The sequence below is a fragment of the Galleria mellonella genome, unplaced genomic scaffold, assembly GCF_026898425.1.
Source record: "Galleria mellonella isolate WM207_F2 unplaced genomic scaffold, CSIRO_AGI_GalMel_v1 utg38, whole genome shotgun sequence".
NCBI classification, from domain to species: Eukaryota; Metazoa; Arthropoda; class Insecta; order Lepidoptera; family Pyralidae; genus Galleria; species Galleria mellonella.
In genome coordinates this window covers 762,529-777,966 of record NW_026442090.1, presented here as the reverse complement: position 1 = coordinate 777,966, position 15,438 = coordinate 762,529, and the positions used below count along the sequence as shown (strand labels likewise).

The window sequence follows — 15,438 nt, the reverse complement described above, 5'->3', positions numbered from 1 at the left end:
ATACATGTATACATATGTATTCTGGGAATAGACAGTGAAATTATTATTAATTTTTCACTCCAATTCCCACGGTCAGAGCTTAGGAAATAGTTAATTAAGCTGTACCTTCATCTCATCTCATTGTAATGAGTATTCGAGTATTCTGGCACTTCCCTGTGGTTGACTGGGAGAGAATGCTCTTAGCATTAAGTCCGCCACGTACACATATATTGTACTAATGAATAAATAAATAAATAAATGATATCTGTATGAGAGAGATATTAAAGAGAAATAATTTGCTGGGTTTTCGTTTTGTCCAAACTGTTTTTTCTACCCTGTATAAATAGATAATTGCACCCGTGCAAAGCCTAATTGTTGTGTAATTTATAGCATTGTTGTTCTTCCACAGAACGCCGCCAGAGGTCGATGTTGGCGGCGCGCGCCAACAACACGTCGTCGCAGAACACGGCGCCGCGGCACAACGGCCTGCCGCACCAGCCCGCGCCCTCGCCTGCGCCCGCGCCCGCTGCGCCCGCGCTCGCGCCCGTACCACTGCCGCCCAAGTCGGCGGCGCTCACCTGTATGTATTTTTCTAATCTATACATATAATAAAACTGTAAAGGTCAAATGAAACGCTAAAAACCGAGTCAGAGGGATGTTAGAAGTGAAATAGAACACATACTAATTATTTTTTCTCAAACATGCTTGGAAATGTGAGCATTATTTTGACAGTCTTCTTCGAGATAAATCAAAATTGCCGTACTGGTCAGATACATGCGGGCAGCGGACGGCAAAAGTTGTATGAAAATCCATATCTGTCGTGTTTTGCGGCCGGATAAATAACTATGTAAACTCTGTCCTGTAATATAAAAATGGAATGACTTTTTACTTCGAAACATGGCTACCAAGAAGGTAACTAATAAAAGGTTTTATTTAAATTTCGAACTGGCTTGCAAATAGAAAGCTGTTTATTGAAAAAAAAAAAACAAAGTGCGTGAAAAATTGTTATTGTACGTTATTCGTCATTTAACTTAAAAAGTAAAATTGTGTTTTCGATTTCCGCGCATTGTTTGAGAAAAGTACAATACAAGCCTTGGCCACAACTTGGCATTGATAGACTCAGGCATGTGTACCGCGGCTACGCCTCGGCCCACATTAGCACATTCGTCCATCAATGCCTCAGTTGCTGGCCGCTGCAGTAATTTACTATTATTATATCATTTCAGCTGGGTACACACTGAAAGCTACAAATAAAAAACCGAAGAATAGAAAACTCACAAAAGCTGATATTGGTGCGCCGAAAGATTTCAAACACGTATCGCACGTGGGCTGGGATGCAAAAACAGGTTGGTTGACTGAATGAATGGTTACATTTAGGCCTGTAGGATTTTTCTTGGATGACAATGGAATGGTAACCCCGCAAAAGAGTTTACATTTTGGGGTAAACTTAAAACTAAGAAAGAAACACTAAAAAAAAGGTATTTATTTCTACCGTGAAGCAGTTCTGTTTGCATGGCTGTATTTCGGTTTGAAGGGTGGGATATGGCGTGAATTTACAGGGTACAGAGGAATAACACCTGAGTCCTCAGGAATGGCAACGCATTGGGGGGTATCATGGGCGAAACAGTATGTGTGTGTACTGTTATGTCCATGGTACTGCTCATGTCTATGGAGGACGGTTACCACTTTCCATCAGATGGGCCGTCAGCTTGTTTGCCATTCTAAGTTGTATAAAAAAAGGTAATAATTGACACATCTATATATGAATGGCATCATGGTATTATAGCTCAAACAGAGATATTATTGCTTCACTACAAGAACATATATATTGGTAGGTGTGTATATGTAGTAATATAAGCGAGTTATACCTAACTGTAAGATGTCCAGAGGTTTTTTAATGGATAAAAATCAAATGGTAACCCAGCCTACGCTGGCAGGGCACCAGTGATGGATAGTAGGTGAGATGAAAAGGCAGGTCAGTTAGTCAGTCGTGATGTATACATCAAGAACTCAATACGATTGTTTCAAGGGCGGACCACGTGGGGGTCGACCTAACAGGGTCTATAGAAAGTCACAAGACAGGGTTTAGTGTATAGAAAATGTTATACGGCTGTATAACATTTTCTATACACTAACCCGCTATGAATTGACAATTTTATCACTCCTATATAACTTTGTACAGGTTTTGACGTGTCGGAGTCACTACCAGAAGAGGAGATGCGGTCGTTCCTGTCGCTGGCCGGCGTGTCGGACGTGCAACTGCAGGACCACGCCACCAGGCAGTTCATATACGACTTCATACAAACGCACGGCGGCTACGACGCCGTCAAGGAGGAGATGCACGACACCAAGAAACCCAACAAAGGTACACTCTAGTAATGCGATGTAGTCCCGATATAGAATGGACTATTCCTTCCTTTCCCGTGGGTGTTGTAAGAGGCGACTAAGGAAATTTTATGATAAAGACATGGGCAGCAACATCACCAAAGCCTAACTGTGGTTGCCAATCCACCTGCCAAGCATGGCAACTACTGAAAAAACCCCCTTTTGGAGAAGGCTTATGTTCAGCAGTAAATTCAGCAGCCCACGCCGGCAGCGGGACTTGCCGCCGGCGCCGCACCGGCGTATGTACCACCTTACAAGCACTTTATTCAAATACCCGCATTTTAATAAAAAAAAAAAATAGAATGAAACTACGTCTTATATATTACAATGTCCTATTAATATTACAATAATAGCCGTGTAAATCCCGGCATAGAATAGGCTACCTCTTCTTTTCTCATGGGTGTCGTAAGAGGAGACTAAGGGCGACGGTTACCACTTTCCATCAGGTGAGCCGTCAACTTATTTGCCATTCTAAGTTGTATAAAAAAAAAATTGTGATTCACAGCAGCGGCCGCGGAAGTACCTCCGCTTCCGGCGCGGGGTCCGCCGCCGCCGCCACATCCACGTATGTACCACTTTATTATATATGCACTTTGAGCAAATACCCGCATTTTCATAAAAAAAAAAAATTAAAATAGAATATTAAACTTTGTCTTATTTTTTTTTTTTTTTTTATTTATTCATTAAAAATAATTACAACATTATAATAACAAAAGCCAAATCAATGTTATAAATCTAGTGTGCTAACATACAAAGTTATAATAAATGTATTTAACCCGACTCTGGATATTTCTGAGACGCTTCCAATATCTTTGGCAGGCTACTACTAAATATATCAATGATGCTTATATTTTTAAATTATCGTACTGCGTGATTATAATTATGTATTACAATATCCTATGAATATTACAAGTAACAGCCGTGTAAGTCCCGACATAGGTTAGACCAACCCGTTTTTTTTCCGTAGGTGTCGTAAGAGGCGACTGAAGGAATTTATTGGTAGAAGAATGGGCAGCAGCGTCCCTCTTAAAGCATCACTAAATGTCTAACTGCGGTTGCCAGTCCGCCTGCCAAGTGTGGCAACTACTGGCAACCCCCTTCTGGGGAAAGCTTATGTCCAGCAATGGACAATTAACGGCTGATTATTGATTAATATTACAAATGCTATAGTTTGTAAAGCTTTCGCCCAAAAACTTTGAACGTATGTGTAGTATGTGTAGCTACTGGTTTAACTTAAGTCTTATTAGATGTCTGAGTCAGGCTCGCGCTCAGTCACAGCCGCTCATGATTAAGGATCACGAATTGATTCTGAAACTAGTCGAGTTTTCACGATCTAATTACACGTAAGTTAAACCGGTAATTATTATAATAAAATATAATGTGATTACGAAACTTTTAACAATAAATAGTAAATAAGTGTTTGTGTACGATGTACGATTGTATGTGGCAGCGTCCCGCGCCCCTCCCCCGCCGCCGGCGCGAGCAGTTCCCCCGCCGCCGCCGCCCGCTGCGCCCGCGCCGCCCAGGAACCCGCCGCCGCCGAGACCAATGCAGCGTTAGTATACCATATATTTCTATTATACTTTATTACACGCAAATAATATTAGTTCCATACAAAAAACAAGTCTGTTGTTTAATAAGTTTAAAAAAAATGTGTCATTATAGTTAGACACATATTTTACAGTACTGAAAGTAGTATGAATCTGTGTGTTCAAGCTTTATTTTTACGCTTATGTTGGCAATGTAACTCACGTACCACCTCATGGGATAATGGCCGTCGCCTTTAGATACGGACAGCATCGAAATCATAGAGCATAATGTGATGATTGAGAACTATGAGTTTATATGCCTCCCATACACTATAATTTTATTGCTATTATTGCTATTGCTTTCGCACGTTTGGCGCGAAATATAATTAATTAATTTTAAAAATGGAACTGTTCAGCTCCGGCGTCAGCACCGCCGTCGGTGCCTCCCCCTCCCCCGCCGCCGGTGGGCGTGGCGCCGCCGCCGCCGCCTGCACCGCCTGCACCCCCGCCGCCGCCGCCCGCGCCAGTCGCGCCGCCGCCGCCACCGCCGCCGGCCGACATCGCACCATCGGTCCCGGGAGACGCTCGTGCCGCCCTTATGGAGAGCATACGTAGTGGCAACAAGAATTTGAAGGTAAGACTTTTGTTATTATATTTTGTATAAAGTAATTATAATATTATTGCAGTGAAAAACAAATTAATATTATAAACCTATTGTGTTTACATACAAAATTATAATAAACGTACTTAACCCGACTCCAGATATTTCTAAGCCGCTTCTAAAATCTTTGGTGGGCTACTACTAAAAAGATCAATGATCCTTATAACATCTTTACGGTGCGAGTTAAGCTTAGAAAAAAGAATTGGTCCATTCTATGTCGAAACCATAATGCTGTGTGATCCCGGAATAGATATTTCATAATGTACTGAATTCAGAAATTGCCTTCGAGGACAATTAATTACTACTACAGCGATGAATAATCAGTTGGAGATCGTTGATTGGACAGCTACTGCTTCCTTCCGATCCTAGAGTGTTTCACTCCTTAAAATTAAAGACTCACTTTCTGATAGAATTGATCTAATCTTTGACTGAGTATGATATATCAATTATAATTTATGTTGGCTTTACTCTCGTTTTTAAATCCAAAAATGACCGACTCGTTTCTATCTCGATGTTATAAAGAAGCCAATATTAATAATTACAATACAGTAATCACTTACATTCAACATTGATTCGTCAAGTTTTAATTCACTATAAAAGGTCGTTAGTACTCATCCGGCTCGAAGGATCATTTGTTGAAACGTGAGAAGCTATTCACAAATCACTTATACCTCCCCCCCCCCCCCCAGAAATACCAAATTGAAGATAGAAATATAACTACTAAGATATTATAAAAATAATTGTTATTTATGTAAACTTAAGCAGTTTTGAGTAGTAATAGGACAAGTGGTGATTACTAGCACCGAATATCTTTTCTCAATTGTTTATTTTTGAAAAAAATAATGGAATTATATTTGAATTTATATTCGCTCAGATAATTTTTAATGAATTGTATACGTCTTGTCTTCCAGCATGTCGAGGTCAATTCCAAATCGGATGACAGCAGGAGTAATCTACTGAGCGAGATTAGACAAGGAATTGAGCTTCGTTCCGTAAGTAACAAATTTCTACCTATACTATTTATACTCGATGTCTTCGCACGTTTTTTTTTTTTTTTTAATAAAATACATGCCCATAACGTTACAGGCAAATTTATATAAAGTTATATAAAAATAAAGTGATATTTCTATATAGCTTTTTTTAATGGGTGAAAATGAAATAGTGATCCCGCCTGCCCTATCGGTATACACTGGCGGGGTATCAGTGAGAGGTGATTAGTGAGGATGAAAAGGCAGGTCAGTTAGCCTATCGTGACGAATTCACAAAAATGGTTTCCAGGGGAAATCGCATGCAGGTCAATTTGATAGGGTATATTGCTAGCAATGGAGCTGTTAAATCGCATTGCTAACAATTCCTTTCCCCCCCAAACTTCATATATTTATAAGCAAATTTATAGAAAGTTTGACAGTGATATTTCAACAGCTAGATTAATATTACTAATAAGTTAATACGTTATATATTGTTAGAATTGGTACAGCACATTGTCATATTTGAAATAACGTCATGTCAACGTCTATTCATTTTTTTTTTTGTTCTCTTGTTATTTCGCTGTCTTACTTTTGTACATACTAATAAATCTATTTTACACATTTGCTGAGCTTAGATGTTATTTTTACGTAGGAAAACCCTCACATATATGCATTATAGTAATGTACCTTATATATTATAGTAATTTACTTGCATATAGTAGTAATAAAATACTACCATATACTTATATAAATAGATGCAAACTAATACATATATAAACTTATATAAAGACAAATATACTAATATGTACTAGGTACTGTCTTTTTTTGCATCATTCTTTAAGTGATTCAATAAAGAGTAAATACATAAATAAATAAGGATGGGATATGGCAGTGAATTCACAGTGTACAGAGGAATAACACCTGATGAATGAATAAATGCTCTCAGGAATGGCAACGCTTGGGGGGGGGGGGGGGTATCATGGGCGAAACATTACACTCTGTTATGTCCATGGTACTGTTCATGTGTATAGGCGACGGTTACCACTTTCCGTCAGGGGGCCGTCAGCTTGTTTGCCATTCTAAGTTGTATAAAAAAAAAATATGAAAATTGCAATTTAAAAAAAGAATAATAATAACACCTCTCACTAAATATAAATAATCATAGTAGTGTGTTCACTGCGTGTGTGTGCATTATTTATGTAATCAACACACCGGTGCTGGCTTGTATTGACATATCGTGGGTCAACGTGTGGAGGACTGATGAAGCCAATTCCAGTCGTCAGGGGGGCCGTCAGCTTGTTTGCCGTTCTAAGTAGCATACAAATAGTGAGAGCGGTAGTGTAGTGAGCGTGCGTGTGTGTGCGCGTGCGCAGGTGTCGCGGCCGGCGCGGGCGGAGGTGCGCGCGGGCGGCGCGGGCGGCGCGGGCGGCGCGGGCGGCGCGGACGGGCTGGCGGGCGCCCTGGCGCGCGCGCTGGCCGTGCGCTCGGGCGCCATCCACTCCGACTCGGACTCGCACTCCGCCTCCGAGCCCGAGTCCAGCGACGGCGAGTGGGACTACTGAGCGCCCTGGCGCGCGCGCTGGCCGTGCGCTCGGGCGCCATCCACTCCGACTCGGACTCGCACTCCGCCTCCGAGCCCGAGTCCAGCGACGGCGAGTGGGACTACTGAGCGCCCTGGCGCGCGCGCTGGCCGTGCGCTCGGGCGCCATCCACTCCGACTCGGACTCGCACTCCGCCTCCGAGCCCGAGTCCAGCGACGGCGAGTGGGACTACTGAGCGCCCTGGCGCGCGCGCTGGCCGTGCGCTCGGGCGCCATCCACTCCGACTCGGACTCGCACTCCGCCTCCGAGCCCGAGTCCAGCGACGGCGAGTGGGACTACTGAGCGCCCTGGCGCGCGCGCTGGCCGTGCGCTCGGGCGCCATCCACTCCGACTCGGACTCGCACTCCGCCTCCGAGCCCGAGTCCAGCGACGGCGAGTGGGACTACTGAGCGCCCTGGCGCGCGCGCTGGCCGTGCGCTCGGGCGCCATCCACTCCGACTCGGACTCGCACTCCGCCTCCGAGCCCGAGTCCAGCGACGGCGAGTGGGACTACTGAGCGCCCTGGCGCGCGCGCTGGCCGTGCGCTCGGGCGCCATCCACTCCGACTCGGACTCGCACTCCGCCTCCGAGCCCGAGTCCAGCGACGGCGAGTGGGACTACTGAGCGCCCGCGCCGCTACCCCGCATCCTATCGCTGGCGTACACGCAAAACTAACCAACTCAATTGTTTGCATTTTTCACTTGGTAACGATTTACTGTTTTTTTTTTTTTCTTTTTCTTTGTGTGTTTTTGTTGACGATTATCTATAACAAAAAGAAATAACAGACACCAACTGTATATATTTTAAAATAATGATCAATGAATAATATTAAATATTTTTTCACTGGGTACAGAGGAATAACACCTGAGTCCTCAGGGATGGCAACGCATGGGGGGTATCATGGGTGAAACAGTGTACTCTGTTATGTCCATGGTACTGCCCATGTCTATAGGCGACGGTTACCCCTCTCCATCAGGTGGGCCGTCAGCTTGTTTGCCATTCGAAGTTGTATAAAAAAAAGGTACATGGGTTAAAAAAAGTCAATTGCTTCTAATACATGTCCAGCTGCTATTTTGAAATTCGACATTTGCTTGTCGTTTTTCAACACATGCTGCTTTGGGAAAAATGTTCAATGTCACCGATAGAAACTCCTTTGAAAAGATGCTAATGATTTATTTGTCATAAAACTTAAAGTTGATTGTGATACGAATGAATTCTATATTTGAATAACGCGACAGGTTTTACTTACGGAATTTGTACGAATGTGTCAATAGTGCCATATCTTTCACCTAATTTGATGTAAAATTTTGCTAAAACTTTATGACGTAAAAAAATACTTGACTAGAAAAAGTGGAAGTCAAGAGTACGTTGCGACATCTATTTAAATGCATGTCTATGATTACAATTTATAACTACACATTCATCCATGATGGTCTAACACACGTATATTCATAATATGTACGAACAAGCAGATTTAATGTAATCGAATCTTGTAAAGCAATATTTTAATTAACATATAAATACAATTTATATAGTAGAAATTTATAACACACTACCTCCTACCAGAGGGAGACTGTACAAAAGTCGATTGCTTGGGTACCTCTGTCCCATTCGTGTTTCAACCGTGAAGCAGTTGTGTTTGCATGGCTGTGTTTCGGTTTGAAGGGTGGGATATGGCGTGAATTTACTGGATACAGAGGAATAACACCTGAGTCCTCAGGAATGACAACGCATGGGGGTATCATGGACGAAACAGTATACTCTGTTATGTCCATGGTACTGCTCATGTGTATAGGCGACGGTTACCACTTTCTATCAGGCGGGCCGTCAGCTTGTTTGCCATTCTAAGTTGTATAAAAAAAAAATTAGAAAATTGCAATTTAAAAAAAGAATATTATATCTCCTACTAAATATAAACATTCATAGTAGTGTGTTCACTGCGTGTGTGTGCATTATTTATGTAATCAACACACCGGTGCTGGCTTGTATTGACATATCGTGGGTCAACGTGTGGAGGACTGATGAAGCCACTTCCAGTCGTTATCTTATAATCTAATGCGAATAGTCTATAGACATTTAGAATCTTTCTATCTTATTACAAAATACAGACTGAATATAAAAGCTCTGAAATAAACCACAGAGTAAAACAATTGTTATTGCAACACAAAGTTTATCACTAAACCATAGACCATCTATGGTTTCAAGATAGACCTCCAAAGTACGCAGTTTTACTGCGGTTTAAGACCAAATATTTCGTGTTCACATAAAATTGGACTTCTACTGATTTAGATATGCATGCGCATGCGTCTGCACTAGCGTTATATTATATGACATGTAATATACGTCTAGATTGTTCTCGAACATTTCGAAACTACAAAATTGGAAATAAATGTGTATTATCCAATATAATTGAAGACTTTGGAATTTAATCAAGTCTGTTTATAATATCGATTCGTTTACAATAGGAGGCATTTTACGTAGACGGAAAACTTCTGTAAAGGTATTAAGAGCAAAAGCCTAGTTGCAACTTTTTTTTTTTCTTATAAGGGCTAGTCAAAATGACCACACCCCACCTGATGGTGAGCAGGTAATGTGGTCCAAATGTAAAAATTTGTCTTGTATATAACAAGACAATAGTACACCTTGTATTAACTAAACAATCTTTTCTTTTTTTTTTTTTAATATATTTAGTGTGAGCTGAGTAACATTTCCCCTGCCTTAAAAAATTTTACAACTGTTTTTTAGTTTCAATTGTGCCGATTCTGATGCCCTCTATTGTAAATTGGTGTTTAATGTAAACAGTTTGTTATTTTAATAATATTACCTTGTCCAATGGCGACAATTAACGAAAGTCGATACGTATAGGATAACTAAAGAACCCATATGTGCCTATAAAGCTAATGTATTCATATTGTGATCGATTAACTGTACATTGTGGTGTACTAAACAAAAATCTCTTAGTTATGAAAGACAGAATGTGGTGAAGTCATAAAAGAGCAATAAGATAATGACATATAATTTGGCTTTAGCAGAGAAAAATAATGCGTTTATTATAATATAAATGAAAAAAAAAATGCTTCTGTTGTCTGTGGGCTGTAGTATGGTGCAGGTGACACTTGGCATTTGATTGTAAAAGAACTAACTATATAGGGATTTTTAGAGTCTAAGTCAGTTAAATAACTAATTATTACCTTCTTACAATTAAACGGTTTAGTGAATCTGTAAGTAAATTTTTTATCTATGGTGTTGTTGTCCAGTCACCAGTATAATATTATAATGCAAAGATTATAATCACTATAATCAACATGACAGATGAAACTTGATATAAAAATCTACTGCTCAAAATTTAAAGCTCACATTTATCTAATTATTTATTATGTATATTGTTATAGAAAAGTTATATAATTACTAGTATTGATGAAGACTACAAATCGGTAAGTGCATTTTGTCATCAAAATTGTGTTCGAAATTTAATTCGTATAAAAATTGGCGGGAAAAATGACACTTCTTTATTAAGGAAATATGGAAAATGTAAACGAGAATAACATGTTTTAGAGATAGAAAGCCATAGATAAAATTTTCAACTCTAAAGATTTTATTCCATATAAAAACGAAGCTCGATATTTTGTATTAATTACAAAAAATACAACAAATTTTAAACTTTTGTCTTTTTTTATTTTCAAAAATAATTCATAAAGATAACGGATTTAAAATTTTGAACACATTTTAAACAATAAATGAATAATACGATTATTAATAATTTATTTAAAACGTATTTACATACAAATAAGAAATTCGAAAAACCAGAAAGTTAATAAGTCTGATAAAAATTACGTCTAACAAAATCTACTATTAAGTATGTCTGTAAAATTATCTGTAAATACCATTTACACAAAAAACAAGGACATACCAAGATAGCTTTGATTAAATCTCTTCAATGTTAAAATTTGTATTTAAAAATAATTTATTATTAAAAATACTCGACAAATACAAAAAAATATACTAATGTATCTAATTAAATTATCAAGGAAATGACGTCACAACACAAGTAGGACTATTTCATTACTATCTATAAAAATCACTGCTACTTACTAAGATAGATGAAAAATTACAAAATGTCAAATCCATAAAAAAAAAAACTAAAGTTATAGACGATCTTAATTGGAATTTACGTGAAAAGATACTCGCGCCGGAATAGTAAAAATGAAAACTACAAATAATGTAAATCAATAAATAACCACTAATAAATTCGTATTAGTATATTTTGACGTTATTTTCTCAAATTAAAAATTTAGCTCAAAAGTTTCGAGTTCCATAACAAAACTAGGTTTATTAAATGTTTATCTTTATATATTGACAAACGTTATAAGTATAATGGTTTAGTGGTCAGTATTTTTTTTTTTATTTTACATGCAATATGGCAACTGTATCTGTTGTTTTTATTTTACAAGTAAGCAGTACTTTGTATGGACTTTCAACATATTCTTATATTGCTGATTCGCTTTATTATCTTAAAAGTAATATAAAATAATTTGTGGAAATAAAAATAAACGTTTATAATAAAAAATAAAATTATTTACAACATTTAAATTTATTAATTGACACTTCTATTAGATGTGTACTTTTTATCCCTTAATAATTTTTTTTTAAATGCCTTCAATTGAGATGTACTATCAAAACATTAGGCTGTATGGTTTTATACCTCCGCTTTATCCGTTATTAGTAAATTCTTACTACTAATACACTATAATCATACAATATAATTACTAAAGACGAGGCAGAATGGCCTATGGTCGTAGCCTGTCCAAAAGGATAAATTATTAAAAAAAATTATTCAATATAAAAAAAATGTTTAAACCTAAATTTTAAAGAATCATATATTTTATTATTATATCCACCTATAAGCATATTTTTTCTATTATCTTTTAAGAATTCTAAATTGTGTTTTGAACGAAAGTACAGATTGATGTTATAAGGACAGATTAATTATTGTTTATTTAATTTATTAGATGGCGGAAATTGATTTTTTAATTTATAAAAATCAAGTCAGATATCGAATGGTAGATATCAGATTTAGTTAACCTCTGACCTGACAATAATTTATTTCTGTCTTATGAAAATTCCAATTCGTTCCACCGTAAATGGCAGAATTTGATACAGAATTTTAATAAATTCTATGACATATGGTTGTGTGGAAGTAATAATTGTGAAAATTTATATTCTAGAACGGTGTTGGACAAAAATGGTAGATAAAATTCATAAATTAAATAATTTATGATACAACTTATAAACAATAATGTTAATAAAGCATATCTAATGGTAGTGTACAGTACAGACCAAAAAACCTGTCAACTCTAAAAAGTATAATAATGAATAGAATATTCGAATTGTATCTTATGTTACAGAGGTTATGATTATACTTATTCAGTTTCGCGCGTAAATGTCGCGGGAAAAAACAAGTAAAACCATAGATTGTGCTGTATGTTTTTTTTAATACATATTGCACGAATCACGTGTGTTACCACAGTGTAAGGAACAACCAGTGGTCCAGCGCCTTTAGTACATCTCAAAACGCACTAATCTGCTTTAACTTGTCTGTTAGGCGTATAGTAGGAAAGAGTTCTTCAGACTGTGCTCAATATAAAATAGTAAATTTAATAATTGCAAGTCTTTGAACTTTTCCTCTTTAGACAAATTTGTACTAAATCATACATATTAAGTTCCAGACACTGCTCAACTATTTCTCGCCAACACCGTTCGAGTATTTAGCTATTAAGATGAGTGATTGGTGTGCCAAGTGTTAGCGCTAGTGTTCAGTGCCTATTGGGATAAGGTGTTGATGGGATTAACTAGTCAAATTAATGCTACAATTAGAAGGCGTATGAATAAAATTTTGCGCGCGTTATCTGACGACGTTCTTAAAGCATTGCCCCCTTACTTAAAATCGCGCCGGTTATGGCAATATTCATAATATCATAGTGTAAAAAACAACCAGTGGTCCAACGGCTTGCATGTTCCAAACAATTACATGATTATTTGGGACGCATTGACGTTTAGACGTGTCTATTGGACAACTGGTTAGAAATTTTTTTTTTTCACTGCTAATACTTATAATAAATTTGAAAGCTAGTATGAAATACATTTAGGTGTTAACGTTTAAACAGGTTTTAGTAAAATCTGATACAAAATAGCATATCCAGTATTAACACATTTACGCGGGTAAACAGGATTTATATATTAATTGATTAATGCCTGACTAAACTAGCGTTTAGAAGTAACGGGGGTAATGAAATATTTCATCCGTAACTTTTTGCAGTTCTCTATGGTTTGTTGTTTTACTTCTATTACTATATAGTCTTGTATGTTGATTGCATATTAATTTAATTGCACATATTTTTATATGGTAATTAAAAAAAAAACAGTGTTCTCAGGGAACTGCAAAATATTATAAGGTTATTTATAACTAATATCCATTCTAACGCATCAATTCAAGTACATATAGTCAACAAAATAAAATTTGTAAACAGTAAAAACTTGGTTGTTAATTCAGGGCCCGATTTAGGAGGCGCCAGCCAGGCAAACTAATGGTAAAATGTGTTAAAACGTTAAACCAGCAACAAATATTCAGTTTGCCGTACTGGGCAACATGCAATATAGGCAATGGGCAATAGCAACGTGCCCGCTAGTATGCATGTATGCATAGACAATTATATTTTATTGGATTTATACGTTGGAATGGCACCGATAGTTTTTTAATTAAAAATGACCATAAATGTATTTATTTAGACTTGTGTTTGTTATTAAATGTTGTAAAATCTACGCATTGCTGAAATATCAGAAATAATTATTAAATTGTGAATAATAATTCCTTAGACTTTACAACTTTTAAGAGAAATGTTTCAAGCGACCACCTCGTTTATGTGAAATTAGGAGTCACTGTTAAGGCTCACTTTATTTAAATATATTTGACTTTTTTCTTTTATTATAAGTAATACGTGATTTGTCGACTCTATTGTATTGAATGCTTACATATTAATGACTGTATATGTGTATATAATATTATTATAGTTATTGAAAGTTATTTCATAATCGTATCTAATGTAACAAATATTATAATTTTAAATTATGACTTTCATTGTGATTTCGTATAAATGTGGTGAAGCCCGGTTTAATATGGAGTCTAATTCATGATAAGATAGTGACGCAACAAGTGACGATGTCACAACAAAAACTTTACTACTTATTAATTAAACTTTAAAGTAGAAAAATTTTTTTTTATAAATTATTAAATTTACAGACGCCATATTTGTTTTATACGATCGTCTTGACTCTTGTATGTGTAAGCTTACATTAAAGTATATTTATTAAATCCATTCAATCGCCCAACTTTTTCAGTTTGTGCCTGAGTGCTATGAACAAAAATATTAATTCAAGTTATGCAACTGTCGTGTCATGAATTAGACCTAATTTATTTAATACAAAAATAATTTCAATTCGATGTCACACATAGCACGTTTAATTACAAAACTAATTTAGCACTTACCCTACAATATTATTTGAAGCACGTGGTTTAAATAATTTGGCCGTTGAAAATCGATCAGTCATAAAAAAAAATAGTAAAATATGAACATCTATATGTTTAAATTAATTTTGTGAAGTACATTTTCAAAAATGGAATAAGATCAACAAACGTTCGAGACGGCCAAAGATTTAACGCAGATCACAAATGCGTGCTAATAAATATCGCTTTAGCTCTGTTAAATATATATTAATATAGGGCATGTAATTATTCTTAGCATATAACTTGTATATTGTAAAAAGGCGAAAAGCTATTTTTATAATTTATGTTTTTTATTGTTATCGTCTCAATGTACCATACATGCCAAATGTTGACTAACTAAATCATGTTATTACCACCTGTAACACTACGTTGGCTAAATAAATATTATAAAACACTATAGTTTTTTTTTTTTCAGAAATGATTTCCTAATTTTTGATTGGTGAAATCGAAATTATTACACACATGCATACGCGCACACATTTACACACTATTCATAGACTTAGTATGATGTAGTATTATGTCCATGGTTCTGTTTATGGCTGTAGGGGAAGGTTAGAACTTTCCATCAAATAAACCGTCAGTATGCCATTGTAAGTTGCATAAAAAAAATAGTGTCCTTGTTTTATTACTAAAACGGAATTTTTCGTCTAAAGAAACAGCATGATTTAAAAAAAAATTATACTAGACTTAGGACATGCTAATTGTTTTTGGCATAATCAGCTGGCAGATACTCATATCAAGTAATATAAGTATTTTTTTATTTATTTTACAATAA

General features: G+C 36.6%; 1 protein-coding gene across 1 annotated transcript in view; it reads left to right on the top strand.

The window, feature by feature from the left end:
- Positions 1–15,060, top strand: part of LOC113523071 (actin nucleation-promoting factor WASL-like) — a 28,510-nt gene extending 13,450 nt beyond the window's left edge. Inside the window, exons 4-11 of the mRNA XM_052897692.1 lie at positions 389–559; positions 1,206–1,325; positions 2,162–2,344; positions 2,870–2,929; positions 3,815–3,919; positions 4,310–4,527; positions 5,466–5,546; positions 6,896–15,060. Of these exons, the coding sequence (XP_052753652.1) occupies positions 389–559; positions 1,206–1,325; positions 2,162–2,344; positions 2,870–2,929; positions 3,815–3,919; positions 4,310–4,527; positions 5,466–5,546; positions 6,896–7,084 (1,127 nt within the window). The 3' untranslated portion in view covers positions 7,085–15,060. The remainder of the gene's footprint in view (positions 1–388; positions 560–1,205; positions 1,326–2,161; positions 2,345–2,869; positions 2,930–3,814; positions 3,920–4,309; positions 4,528–5,465; positions 5,547–6,895) is intronic.
- Positions 15,061–15,438: the final 378 nt, after the last annotated feature.